The sequence below is a fragment of the Manduca sexta genome, chromosome 26, assembly GCF_014839805.1.
Source record: "Manduca sexta isolate Smith_Timp_Sample1 chromosome 26, JHU_Msex_v1.0, whole genome shotgun sequence".
NCBI classification, from domain to species: Eukaryota; Metazoa; Arthropoda; class Insecta; order Lepidoptera; family Sphingidae; genus Manduca; species Manduca sexta.
The window spans coordinates 7,110,919-7,126,638 of record NC_051140.1 but is presented as its reverse complement, the minus strand read 5'-3'; the positions used below and the strand labels follow the sequence as shown (position 1 = coordinate 7,126,638).

General features: G+C 32.6%; 1 protein-coding gene across 1 annotated transcript; it reads right to left on the bottom strand.

Annotated features, from left to right (window-relative positions):
- Nucleotides 1-1,708: 1,708 nt before the first annotated feature.
- On the bottom strand, nucleotides 1,709-13,059 carry LOC115450697 (ADP-ribosylation factor-like protein 8). The gene is made up of 5 exons (XM_037443615.1): nucleotides 12,824-13,059; nucleotides 9,716-9,796; nucleotides 9,035-9,108; nucleotides 6,543-6,704; nucleotides 1,709-5,894 (listed from the first exon to the last, which is right to left on the bottom strand). Exons 1-5 carry the CDS (start codon nucleotides 12,944-12,946, stop codon nucleotides 5,771-5,773), a joined length of 564 nt encoding a protein of 187 aa, XP_037299512.1. The 5' UTR covers nucleotides 12,947-13,059; the 3' UTR covers nucleotides 1,709-5,770.
- Nucleotides 13,060-15,720: the final 2,661 nt, after the last annotated feature.

Here is a 15,720-nt window from a genome sequence, read left to right as displayed (position 1 = left end):
CGTAAGTTACGTTTCGTTTCCTGAAATGTTACATTTTTGCTGCAAAAGTTACATTATTGTTTTTTTTAATTTACGCGTTTTTGGGCAAGCATTTTTGTAGCTGCGAAACCGCGGGGACTCGCGAAGTAGGAAATGTGCACGCGCACACTCAAGCAAAATCAAGTTTTAATATATGCAAGATACGTTTCATTTTGTCATAGCGAGCCATCTCTGAGTGTGATATGGAGTGAAATACTTTTTAGACCCGCCAGTTTTAGGTGTGTTCAATTTGGATGCGTTGATTAGAAATGCGTTCGTAAACTGTTTACAATAAAAATGTTGTGTTACAAATCTCGTTGTACTCAAAAGTTACGAAAAATTTAAGAAATTTAACCTTCTGGCAACACTGACTAGATTCCTATATAATGTTTTTTTTTTAATTTATTTATTCCTGTCCATGGATACCAGTCCTTCAGACAGTAAAATGAATGTAACCTAGAGTTGCTAGATTGCTGAGACTTATTAAACAGATAACATGTATTTAAAAATATATTATTTTACATTTGTTCTAAGAATGTAATTTTATTAATTTAAAAATATTTAGTATTTTGTGACGACGACCCATGGCCATTCAAGGAAATCTGACAATAAATTAATAATATTCTGCTCAAAGTATAAAAAAATGGTAGTAGGCGCACTTACCTCGGAAAACGGGGTAAGTGCACCTGTTTAAAAAAACGCACATATGAAACATTATAAAGAAAACACTCATTTTAGTCCATATAAAAATAACTTATACCCGCATTGCATCATCCGACTAGATTCTAGTCGGATGTGTAGAGTATTAGATCTTTCTCATACTCCGTCTTCGGACTTCACTCATAAGCGAATACAAAAACATCCCCACAAGACCGCAATTCCTTACTCACCACTTTCCCCGTCCCCCCGACCCTTTTAATAATTCCGGCCGTGTGCCGACGTATACAGCAATAATGGTTAGGTTGTCAATTCGTTATGCTACGCGCATCCATAATCGTTGATGTCTTATCCTCTCCCATTGATAGTCCTGAGCCGAGGTTCGTATCTCGTATGTTTCCCTCAGCATTTTTTGGTAACAAGCAACCCACCATATTCACGCTTCAGGGAGTTCGGCATTGTTAGTGCCATGTCCTGGTGCACATTCCATAGGGGCCCTTGTATATTCCCGTGTCAACACACGGGAGCTCCGCGAACGGGATAAGGATACCTCCCGACTTAACAACGACAGGAACCCGGGAGGGGAAGGATGGGAGGAAGGAAGGTTGGGAAGGAAGCGCGGAAGAAGGGACCATCTTAGGATGGGCGGACGGGAGAGGGCCAGGGAATGTTCGTGAGCCTTTATAGGCCTCAATGTGAATATGGTAACCAGGAGGTATACACATTTTACTAAGGGCCTAGGGCCGCGGCATAATGTCCCCCCCCCCCCCTTCATTCGGAATTTTCTAGGGTTTCGAGCGCCTAAAGCACTGACCCAAATGCCCGACGTATTTATATAAGCCGGCCCTTGCCAGGCTAACAAACGTATGGTCAAGTTAAAAGAAATGCAATAATTTAAGAATAAAGACAACGTCTTCATGAAATTCACGTACTGTAATGATACTTGTTGCCTGACGTTATAGTTTTAGAATCTTATAGCGCCACTATTGGTACGAACCATAGTAGCTTTGAATGGAGTAGTGAAACTAAAAAGCAGCCCTTAAGTTGTTTATTTTCTCATTAAAAACAGAGTACAAACTAGCAAGAGAGATTTGTTGAAATTTTAACGTTTTTATAATACACATATTTTGATCAAAATCCACGATACCATGTGGTAAGATACTGATACTCAGGCGTTAATATTATAAGGAAATTCACTTAACCTTCTCAACAGCTACGCGGAAAGCTTTAAAAATGAATATTATAAATACGACTTACATATTTTCTGGTAATTTCACCCAAAATGTTTAATGTAACAGTTCTGGTTTTGTTACATTTACACGTTATTAATCTATTGGTAGTTGTTGCCATGATTTGCAAATCTTTGATAACAATTTATTTACATACATTATAATTTATAGTCTTAAATCATGACGTGCAATAAAAATATTTGAATGCATAATGGCAATAGCATCAACAACAATGGCGACAATGGCCCTTATCGGTATGTAAGTGTTCCATTGATGAACAAACTTCACGGTTGTTTAAGTTAGCACCCGCTAGCTAAAGGTTGGTGAAGTACCGTAAACAAGCATATCTTGATCCACAATATAGACATGAATTACATTTGGGGTTTGTAATCATGGCCATGCTGAACAAATTTGAATATTACAATCATTTAATATTATATCTCTTTTATAATTAAATTTAATTACATTTTAAATCGTATTCTGTCGCAAGTTATTGCCAAATAAAGAGTCATGATTCCATCTATTAACTTCTCCGATAGTTGTATAATTCTTGATAACTTTATACTATTTTGAAATTAAGGCCTTTATTTATTTGTATTAACACATTATTATATTTTCTTATAAGACGCTAAACTCTTATAAAACCGCTATTATAACTGTGAGCAACTTGACTGTAGTGTTAAGGCTAATGAAAATTATACACTATCAAATTCACATAATTTCCACCTCTTTTCTAAATTTTATTTCTACATCGACAAGATTATGTTACAGACACAATAATATGTATATGCACCTTTATAAAAAAACATGTATTCATCAAATACATGCGTCAAATATTTTCGAATCTTTGGAATGCAATAATTATAGCATAATATATATATTTTTTAAAACTTATCTACATATAAATGATCTTTAAAATGTATCTTCAGTTACGAATATCGGCGGATATCTTGCCAATTATGATTTGAATGCACAAGAGTGAATTATTGCAGGATAGAGAAAACGAGGGGTACACAATACCATGCCATATAACAATTAGTTTTATACTGACGATTATTAATGCGCCGCGTAAAACCTGTCAATTTATAATCGAGAAATACTAGAATAATATAAAACTGTCAGTTACGTTGCCGAATTATAGTATTTTTCGGCAAAAGTTGCAGTCACGCAACGCCTTTCTAACGCTTTATCACGATGTAAACAAAGTACTTAAAATAGTAAAAAAATATGATTTTAGACTAGCAAATTCTTGCAGAAATCCATTGCGTATGAACTTCCAGATGCGTTTACATTAGCGTCATCATTTCAAAGTTTTATATACATGTTACTTGCCGTGTCCTGCAATCTCCAAAATGTTCTGAAATCAGATTACCGTGATGATTTACACTGTATACGCTGACAGTTTACGTTAAAGCCAAAATAATGGTTACTCATTATTGAAATTGAATGAATATATCGACATATTGTTTAGAATAGAGTAGTAGAGCAGGCCCGTGGCCCAACAGTGGTACAGTATATAATATAGTGCTGATATTATTATTTATTGTTTATAAGTTTGAATAACATGTTACTCAGCCACAGCAGATTCTCAAACCATGTTATATAGATACATATGAAAATTTCACCACACAAGCGGTCTTTGCGTGCGTCTACAAGTAAATGTAAAAATTAATGAGTCGAGACACGTATAAAAGTAGTTCTATTCAAACATGTGAGAAAATAGAAGCGTAAGTAATCTCTGCACGTTGCCTGTAAACCGATACAAATATTAAGAAATGCGAAAACATTTGACACACATATATCTATAATCTATACACTAATAAATATTAATACTAAACAAACACAGATATCTCGAGTGAGGGAGACGCCGCGACGCGTCTGCCTATGCGCATATAATTGAATTTACAATTTACTCACAACTATGTTATAATGTTAATGTTACAAACTTAATGTGCAGTCGAAGCGGTTATTTTTAATACAAATCTAGTGACTTCTATAATATATTTCAAAACCTTTAATGGAACACTCATTTTGTTCAACCTCTGTATATTGTTTGTATTGACTGTCGGTGTTGGTATAATTTGATCCTAATTACTATTAATTTGCGACTTGGCCCCTTAAGTTTTAGTGGAGCTGTGAAGACCAAGTGAAAGGCAAATCATTCGTAAGCTTTTCGGCGAATTTACTAACATTCCATACAGCATACTGAACAAAATAATTTTCCAATGTATTTTATATTCAACAAACTCAAGTTCCGCAGCTAACAATAAAAGATAGTTATATTTATATAATTATATATAACACTAATATTATCAAGGAATCTAAATATTCTAACACATCCATCACGTCCAGAATATAGCACCAAATGCACAGACGTTGGCTTCGAAAAACTATAAAAGCAAGGCTATCATAAAAAAAATTAAAATATATTTTACGATATATACCATCCACACTTTGTTCAAAAGTTGCTATATTATGGACATGAGCGTATATAATGTGTGGCGAAATTGCTTTCAACATGACCATTGCGTGTTTAAAACGACAAAACAATAATTTTTCAAAATAAATTACGTAATCAAATCACAGGTTGGCACTTTTATAAATTAAAAAAAAACCGGTTGTTCGTCATCATGTACGCGACAAAATCGCCACACGGTTAGACAGTGCATAACTCAAGCTAACACGATGTTAATGAGACTTTACTTTGATCAAAATGAATTACATTAAAGTTGGTTTGATTATTTATAGTACAAGCACATGTCAGTTTGACGTTAATTAATTACAGTACTTTAGACTCAAAGCCACATATTTACAACCATATCTGGCAAATAATATACACGCAAAGAAAATTACATTTTATCATTTACTATTTCCTACGTTTATCAGTTATTTGCATATTTAAGTAGTCAAAAATAACTTTTTGTTGCTGGTTGGCTCAAAAAGTCGATAAACGAGCAAATGAACAAAACATAATGAATATATTATATCATTTGCCAAAAATGGCGATATGCTTCGATTTGCACCACAATTGTTTGCCTTACAAAATACCTCTACATTCATTCGTTAGCCTGCATAATAGCAGCACACTTTGTGCACGACACATTCTGTTTTCGTTAGTTAAGCGCAATGCATTTTTTATTGTAGTTCATTATGATAACTGTTCCTGGTCTCATTGTAATCGTAAATAATTTTACACCTAACGCGATCTATCTTCTCGTACACAGCGATACGTAACTTACAACGTATTTTATTCATTCATTCCCATTAAACACTGTTGTTTTTTTTTAATCTAGCCAAAACACGTTGCGGTCTCTACTAATATGACAAGGTAAATTCCAAAAATTGCTTCCAAATGTCACAGCCGATTATCAATTGTTACATCATAAATAAAGTCATTTGTTATAGGACAATTTGTATTTGAACAATCGATTTTTTCAAAAAAGTAACCAATGTATGTAACTATTTATTCTTTAGAACATTTACCGATGTCATACTTTAACAAAATGTCCATTACCTATCATCGACAAACACTCGAAACCACTACCGCATCTACAGTAACTATACAAACTGTCACAATAGACAAACAGATTGACGTCCTAATCATTCACAGATTAAAAATTTGAACTCTATAGGCCTCAACAACAAATGTTTATACCTCTGTCACAGTTATACAATGTTTTGTCTCATTTTCACTAACGTTTAATGTCATTCAACACAAGACAAAACACTGAATTACTGTAAGAGAGGTATACAACGTTTATCAGTGAGGTGGTTTTGTGTAACAAAGTGTAGACGCATGGGATGGTAAATAAAAGACGTGTACGCATCGCGTGGTGTCGCGGGCGGCGCATGCGCACGCGGCGACATTAACGCGCGCTGCCCGACTTACTGTGCGCGATGAGCCACTGCAGCGTGATGTCGATGTTGTCCTTCTCCTTGCACGAGATCGAGTAGCAGCAGATCTCGCGGTCCTGGATGGCGGACAGGTTCCTGCCGGGTAATATTGATATGTCAACAAAATACTTTGCACCCTTTTTAAGCACCCTTCGTGCACTGAAGAGTCTCGAAATTTGGTATAATTAAAGTTCATATAGAAGAGTGCAGGAACATTCAAACTGGAACTGTTCAACTTGAATTACAATATTACTTTGTTTTTATAAAATTTGTCTAAAATATAAACTAACCGTTGCCTTATTCTCACAACTATTATACTACATCGAAATTGTTCACCGAATATTTAAAAAAAGATTTTTTACTATGTTCGATTATAAATTATCTCATGCGTTAATGACAAATTTACTAACGAGAAAAAGAAGCTCTTTTGTAAAATCAACAATAAAATAGATAAAAAAAATATTCAGCAGTGCATATAAAAGGGGACTGAGGACGGTTAGGACATGTCCACCTACTGGACACTACTATAAATTCTTAACAACAAACAAAGTTATCAAATCTGAAAATACACGAAACTCTTTTTTTTAATTTATTGTCGTAGGACACAAAAACAACAATCGTAATTTGCCATGAAAAAGGGTAAAGGGCATATGGTCCCAATAATGTTGTCAATAGATAATTATCCCTAGTCAGTCAGCACATTGGCGCGGGCTATGGTAGTGTGGGTAGTGCCGTAGTCCGTACATGCGCTCGATGAGGCCGTGCTCGTCGAGCGCGTGCGGCAGGTCGCGCTTGTTGCCGAGCACCAGCACGGGGATGCCGGTGAGCTGCTGCTTCTCCAACAGGCTGTGCAGTTCGTTGCGCGACGCCTCGATCTTGTCCGGGTCCGCCGCGTCCACCATATATCTGGAAACGACATAACATTGACGTATATTCTATAGACATGAACGTCAAACTATTTATTCAAAATCTGATCTAATATTGCAACCAAAACGTCATTGTTATAACCTATTAATTCACTTAAACAACAAATAGTTTTGCTTATTTGACTAATATTTTTAATTCAAATACAGGTTTACACTTAGACTCGAGTTTTTATATCATGAGCGCCACTCCGTACATATCCACAAGCTGTCAATATTGACCATACTTCAGTCAGTTTGAATGGATGACAGTTCAATTCAGTTGAACACAGTGAATGTTGGGAACGCCAAATCTAGTACGTAGTACATATATATTGATGGGTAAGTATCTATTAGTTCGTATAAGAGCAGCCAGTTTTGTCGACACGGCCCTGACACCATCAAATCATAGGACATTCATAACAAGCATGTAATACATCACATCACGTCTATAAAATTGGTGTAGAATACCGTTCCACCCTTATGTAAATGTGTCAGAGGTCTCAAAATGAATACCTAAGCCGTGTAAATGGGTTCAGTGAATGTTACCAGGCTCATATATAGTCTTACTTATAAAAAAATCGAAAAGCTGTGCTTAATTAAATCACAAATCTTGCCTCGTAATGAGGTGTAAACTAGGAAACCGGTAATGTTTTTGACAGCTATTTAAGCAATTCTTAACGCTAAATCAAGTTTATAAGTAAGACTGATAGGATTCCGTTATTGTTGCCTGTCAATAATTCACCTGTCCCGATAAATCAATAACTATAGTGGATAACATACGTTGTTTAATAATTAGACTGCTACATATTTCAACAGTTATGAATTCACAATGTCCCTTTATTTTTCATAAAACCCTACATGCTAATCTTTAAATAAAATCCTAGTCCTTTAAATAAATGTTCTAGAAAGATAGTTTTGGCAACTCTACAATGAGCTGGCAAAATTATACTTATTTCAATTACCTGCAGCATAATTTTGATGCTTGTTAGTTTTCATGTATCAATACCAAAAAGGCTTCAGACCCAGTAAATTTTATTGTTACTTGCATTACAACTCATAAAATACCAATAGCTTCCTAAATGACTATTTAGAAAATCACAACTTTAAATATATATTAATATTACAAAAAAAAGTTGTGAGTGTTTGTAGATTTGTAGAGACTAAACTCTGGAACTTCTGATTACTGAACAGATTATGAAAATTCTTCCACTAATACAAAACTACATTACTCCTGAGTGCTATAAACTACTTTTTATCCCGGAAAAACTTACACGCGGGCGGAGCCGCGGGCAAAAGCTAGTGTTGTATATTTGCGTTTTACAGTGTAAGAATAGTACATTAACTCTATAAAATATGCATTTTCCTGGGTACATATTACACAATCATATTATTAATTTTCCTGAAACAACAAACAATCACTAATTTATGGGTATGCCTTTGAAGCAGAACCGCAATAAGGTTTTTTTTTAATTGTTGTTTTATATCAAGCACAATATTATAACTACTTATATAAAAGGCAGCAACAGTATTTTTTAGTACAATAATGTTATGTTATAACAGAATTAGAGAAACTACGAAAAATAATTACATAATATATAAGTACGTCATCAAAAGTACGCATGTAGCTTTCACAAAACCCATCGAATGGGTTGTGTCAACCGAGTTAACAAAGCGCCCGCATTTACTTATCATAATATATTATCGGCAAATGAAATTGGGCACCGAGCTACGTGTTACACGATACCACTAATCTGAACAACAACATTGTTAAAACACTACACATTATCTCTATTACAATAGAGCTGCACACAATTAAAATTGCTGATAATGAAAAATAGAAAAATTTAAATCCTCATAAGAGTTGTCAATCTGGTAAAAGGCGAATTAACACGACCCAATTCGATCTGACTACAAACCTAGTCGATTTTAGGTATTACTATTCATAACATAGAACAGTTCGATATTGCATCATGTTACAAAGGCGTAAGCAAGTAAGTAACTGCAATATTACCTAGTTTCTAGTATTGACCACTATAAAATAAATACTTAGACCCTGTTTCATAACTTCTGCCTAAGCGCTAGTGATCAAATAAATGTATAAGCTGACCAAATACAATAGGCTAACCTATGCTCCTCGTAAGTAATTATAAAATGAGTACTATCTACATTAGCTGTTTAATACAATAACTATCAAATAAGATTTATTTGAAACTTGTGGAACATGCAATTAGTATAATAATAATAGCTGTTCTGAATTATATTGAATACAAGCCTCCTTGGCTACTGAAAGTGTTGAGTAGAAGAATTTAAATATGTATAATATGTACTTACACAATAGCATTGACACCTCTACAATACCGCTCCCACATGGATCGGAATCTGGGCTGGCCACCAATGTCCCACACCTAAAAAAACGATATATAATATCGATTTCATATCTCCTTCTTTTTCCAAAGTTTCAAATCCAGAACTTGAGTTTTCCTGTAAAATACATTTATAAACAAAATCCTATACTTACTCATAAGATGGGTTCACTATCTTATAGAGTATGTCTGACCATACAGCAAATATACTAATAATAAAATCTAATGTTTAATTTAAATATTATAATTTATGTGAAAATATGTTAACTGCAGCCAAGAAATTGGTTCTTAAACCAGCATCAAGATAAATAAAAAGTATTATTATTAGAAATATGATGTGGTAGATACACAGAGGGAATGTCTCATGTCTATCTTGAGACATCCACACTCTAATAATTGCACCTTCTACGAAATTTAAGAACACTTACAAAATAATTGTTTTCATTTTATTTTTTCTTTTGGTGTTGAAATTTCTAAATAATGAAAACCTATGTCAATCAGTGGTGAAGTGTCCATGCAACCCTATTCCTACCATCTTCTCTTTTAGGTTTATTTACATTTTTCTTAGTTTTTGTTTTCTTAACAAATATTCAAAATATGGCACTTAATTAAAGATTATTATTAATTAACATAAATGAAAATTATTTACCTTAATAGTAACATTTCCTTTGGTAATTTTACGCATGTTAAAGCCAACAGTTGGTATCATGTCTTCACTGAACTGTCCGGACTGTAAAGAAAAATATTTAATACAATAAATAATTTAATACATACAAGAGGCGAGATTTACAATCTTCAACTCAACTTGACATATCATAAAATTAAAACATGTATTTGTATTTCCTATGACTATTTGTGTTGCAACTTTAGTCCAAACAAAAACCTGTTTACAAAATAACGATAATAAAATGTTAATACAGCAAATTCTTTTTAAGTTAATCATATAATTAAATTGATAATATTGTTGGTTTATTTAAGATCTTCTTAAGAATACTAAAAGGTAGGTAAATAAAAAACAAACAGAGAATATATCTAAAAGAGTGATATTTCAAAACAGGTATCATTAAGTGTAACAACTAATGCCATTTAATTTAATTTGCTAAAAATTTACACATCAACCAGACTTAATAGTGAGTGTCAACCCAATTAAATCTGATGACAGACTCTGTGCAGTAAAGAGTACCAAATAAATTGACTTAAGTTATGAATGTATTGAAGGGTTATAAATTCGAATAGATACAGGATCTTGAACTCCTTAGGGCTGCAATTTTACCCTTTTCTTTTAAAGAGAAAGAACTTTAAATTGAAATAAATTACAGAATAATAATTAAATATCCAGGAAAATGGATTTATTTAAGAGATAATTTTATGGCACTTTTGTTTCAGTATGATTTTTGGTATGTGGCCACAGCATTCATATTACTATGTCATTGCACAGTTCATGTTGGTGCTTGATGCAGTTAAACTGGGCATCCACAAGGGAGAAGGGAACATGCAATCTTGAAACCTACCTTTGGGTCTGGTTCCCAAAACACCCAGAGGTAAATAAAAAAATATATGCATGTCCATTACATGATATCTTGTTTCACTATAGTACATAAGGGCTGAAACATTTAGTTTTTATTTTGTTTAATTACTATGCACACTAACATTTAAACAAAAACTTCATTGTTTATATAAACAATAATGAGCTAAGCTATTATAATTTATAGATGGTTAACATGACTTTTAATTCAAATATTTTTTATTACCGTCTACAATAAACCATAATTAAACGAGAAGTACGTTCACCAATTATTACACTGATAAGGTTTATGTATATGCAATAAAAACCAATTAAATCATATTTACAATACAGTTATTATACCATTCTCTCTTTAGTTTTTTTGTATGCAAGAGGAAGGGGCAGACAATAGCATTTTATGGTGCTAAATTCAAATACTTTCACAGCATTGATTTATTCCTTAGGTTAAATAAGTTTTCCGAGAATTTTATACAAACAATTGTTATAGAATTCCTAATTGGATTTTCTAAATAAACATATTTAACTCAAAATCTAATCATATACAAATAACAGACAACAGTCATAGAAATGTTACATAGATAGAGTTTTTAAAAATAACCTTGAATTCATACATTGCTACAATTATAAAAATACCTAGGAAAAATCAATTTGAAAGTTTCCATAAAAATATATGGACTGTGTTCACTAGTGTAAATACAACATGCTATGCATAATTAATTTCTTTTCTTAATTCTTTTTCTCTATTATATCAATACTGAATGAATCAATCAATCCGGAATGCTATAATTCTGCATTATGTTTCTTGAATTTTTCTGCCAATAAGGTCCTGTGTCCCAACTACAGTCGCACCAGACAAGAAGAAATAGGGAAGGAAAGAAAAAGGAGGGAGATATGAGGCTATGAAAATTCTGATATCAAAACCAATTATTGCCCATTCAAGAAATTAAAAGGGCAACCAAGTTAGGAGGAATTAATAAGAACAAAAAACCATATTGGAATAATATATCATAGCAATAGACTTATCATTAGGATACTTATCACTGACTCACTATTACAATATCCTATGTTAATTTGTATGTGTTGGAAAAATATGATTCAAAATGAGTTAATGATCAAAATATCAGTAAAAATTAGATAAGTTATTGATCCTTGGTTCCCTCTTTATTTATCATTCAGGATTATTGTTTTTTTTTTACATAAAAGGAAATGTAAATTCATGTGATATATAATTTGATTTGGGTAAATATATAACATGAAACCATGGAATAATGAGCCAGCAATATGTCATTTCTACTAGCTTTGACAACAGTAAAAAATATCTTGTCCATGGTATACACTGTGACCAATGTAGTGATGAAAATGTATACAACACCTCAGCAACTATAGTTGTTTTAGCACATAAGGGGAAGAGTATGAGGGGTTTGGTCATGGTTATGGATGTGCTTTCATATTTATTATCTAACAATTTTGTCATAATGTTAAATATTAATAAAACTATTATGTAATAATAACGTAATTTTAATATTGCAGTTTTATTACTGACCTTTAAACTGTAATCACATGACCTACAAATCATTAATATGTTATTAAACCTTTTCATAAAAAGGACAAACTTGGAGAGGAATAAATCTGAATATAACTGTTTTATCCTTTAATTTTAATGTATATAATGAGGTTTAATGGAATGTTAAACTTGCATGTTTTTAATAAAGTAGCCTTTCAACATATTCATTTTTTTTTAATTCAGCATTAAATAAATTACATATAAATGGGTTTTAATTTTAGTAATAGCAAATAAAAATCAAGTTACAATAATATATTATGCTTAAATATTCACCGTCCTTGTGTAAGGATATCTAAAATATGCATTTTTTTAAATGTCTAACAATAAAATTGTGAAAGTTGAGAACAGTTTTGAACATGATTGATTGCATAGAAACCTATGTAACAAATTTAAACAAATAATTACTTTTAAAAGCATGACAATGAAATCTGAATCATACCGTCTGACCAACAATAACAAAGAGTTATCAGAGCACAGGCCGATACGATACAACTCGATTTATATTTATGGAAAAATCTGGACAGAATGGTAATGCATTTAAATGATGATGAAAGGTTAATGTTTATATTGTGCATCCGCATAAGAAACATTGACAAATAATAAGACAGAGGAAAATTTACCGAGGAAATTGTTTCAATAAAAAAATATTGTTTTCATAAATTACTTACGGCAATGACGTTAACAAAAGTTGTTTTGCCAGAGTACTGCAGTCCGACCAATGTGAGCTCCATTTCCTCCTTCCAAAACAAGCTTTTGACCCAATCTAGGATACGATTGATCAAAGCAAGCATTTTTGTGGACAAATTAATTTTATTTAACACTGAATAAAGTAAAAAATGTACGCCTCTTACGAAAATCTGCTGCACAATTTAAATGACAGATTTCAATTTACGTTTTGTTATCACTTAGGACTAAACATTTTATAGTTACTAAATACCGAATTCTTCAATTCATTTCTTTTAAAATATAAAATACTTTATTAATTAAATAAACATTATTGAGAATTTATGGTAAGTACGTAAACAAACTAGCAAATAGCCATTGATGGTATATTAAGTGACCTAAATTATTCATGCATCTATATACCACAAAGATTGCGGACGTATTTTAAATGAATATGGGAGAAGAAAACTGATTGAAAAAAATTTTTTTTTTAAAATGCTTACACTAGGTATAAAATATAAAAAAAAAGTATAATAAAGGCACGGTGATCACATTTTCCGTTCATAATAACTAAACGCAAAAGTACATGAACTTGAACGTGTCATAAGAAATGTTGCCATTATTAAAAGTAATTTATCAACAAAGTAATGACACTGTTTATAACTGGATGTCCTGTAATACATAATAATAAAGCGATGGCTTCACTTACTTGTCCAGATTCTATTCAATGCGCATCCAGCATATTTCCTCCGTGGCACAAACTATCTCCATATTCTTCATCGAAATCCTTTCGATAGTTTGTAAGTCTATCGCGTTCAGACAGACGCGGCGTGGGACTTTGTTGCATAGATATATAAAGATAGTTGTTTAACTATCTTTATATATCTATGTCTTATATATCTTTATATATCTACCGTTTGGTCCTGTAGACAATTAACACAATACGTTATGTTCTCAAAATTGAGTCCTAAGTAATCATTATTCCTTTCAAATATTTTTGCTTTCCCCCTTAATTATTCGTACATAATTAATGCCCGTTATCTGGCATCACTAAGCTTTGTGTTCGGAAATCTATTTCGTGGTTCGGCTGTTATGTATGCAGTCAGCCACAAAAGTAGCTTAACAATTCCAAAACTTTAAAACGTTACTACATGTTAATTTCGAACTATGCCCGGCGGCCCCCCGACGGTTCCATTTTACCGGGTCGTAAGGCACGATGAATCAACATAACCGCTCAGTCGGCGCCCACGAAGACATCGCGGTAATAATAAGGCACTTTCTCCACGAAATCAAAAAAAGGTACTAACTAGCTAAGACCAGTTTATCCTTAAGGCAAAGTAAGCAACTGCCTAGGTACCCCGTATCGGCAAGGGGATCTGCCCTCAGAGAATAATAAACATTTTCAAGTCGTTGATTATTTATTATATTTTGAAACAAAATTTACACTTAAGGTGTTTGATATAAGTAATAATAACATAAGTATTATTTATCCTGGCTATTTTAAAGCTCATTAATTAGAACATGGCTCAGCAAGTGCGGGTTCTTTATCCAACTCTCATTAGAAAAGAGACTACTCAATTGGTCGTTTAATATTTTTATGTAAATATAACTTCAGCAATAAATTGTACCCTATGGTCCGATTTGTATGAGTCTCGATTTCATATAACTCTGGATTAGTCCCGTTCTAATTTAATTAAAATTAAAAAGAAATGGTAATAATACCTTAGATACTGAAAACTTCAGACGCGTCGAAAAAAATAGAGGTGAACTTTTCACCTTTATTTTATATTCAATTCACGCGCTCAATGCGTTTCAAGCTGTCACTGCGTTCACACCTGCTGCTACTCAAATTTAAATGTAGGTCTGTGTCTTTAAACTGTGTAGAGTGCACCCATGACCGGTAATTTAAATAATGTCATTTAGTCACTTCCTCCAAAATACCTAAGCCCCTAATCGCTATTTCTTTTGGGTTGCTAGTTTGTGAAATCAGCATTTCCTAAAAAATGGGGAAAACTTGATCTGAAGTAAATGTCTTTTAGTACAACGTAAATATTGTAATATTTTACGTCGTTTAAAACTCAATTATATTTTTCATTGTACGTAATTTTATGATATAAAAATTTGAACACCATTACACATAAATCCGATTTTTTCAAATGTATGACGGCACCGGCAGACATACATAGCGTATAATGCAGCTGTTACGCACACTAGCTTTTGTATTTGCCCTTCTAGATTTAGCGTCATTCTCAAAGATCTAGTTTGTGAATGATATGCAGAGACCAATAAACTAGAATGATATGTGAAGTCGTTTTTTTTTTGTTACATCTAATGAAACGCAACAGTAAAAGAATCATTCTCATTCTATTACAATGTGAGGAGTATTCTGAAGTTGTATTGAATCCATCGCAAAAATATATAATAAATACCAGAATATAGAAAATCAAAATTAATGTATGTTTTAGTAGGTTTTGAAGGCGGTCTAATTTTTTTGTAAAAAACGTTTTATTTTTTGCTTTAATTATATGTTAGTAAAAATCAGTACTTATACATCAAGGACATCATAGTTAAACGACATCATTTTAAGAGTTTTGTGATGTATCTCTGAAATCAAGGATCCTATAACAATGAAATTTATATGGCACAGTACGGGAAGCAACAGCTTTCAAATAAAAAAAGAACCATCAAAATCGGTTCACCCAGTTAAAAGTTCTGAGGTAACAAAGAAAAAAAATACAGTCGAATTGAGGAGATCCTTCTTTTTTGAAGTTGGTTAAAAATAAGATTTTTCGGTGTTTTCTTCTACATCTTCGAGGTCCACGGTCATTTATTTTCGCGGGTAAACAACGCGTTATCGCTACCAGCACTTTAATGGAACGGTAATAATGATTTACTGGTCATG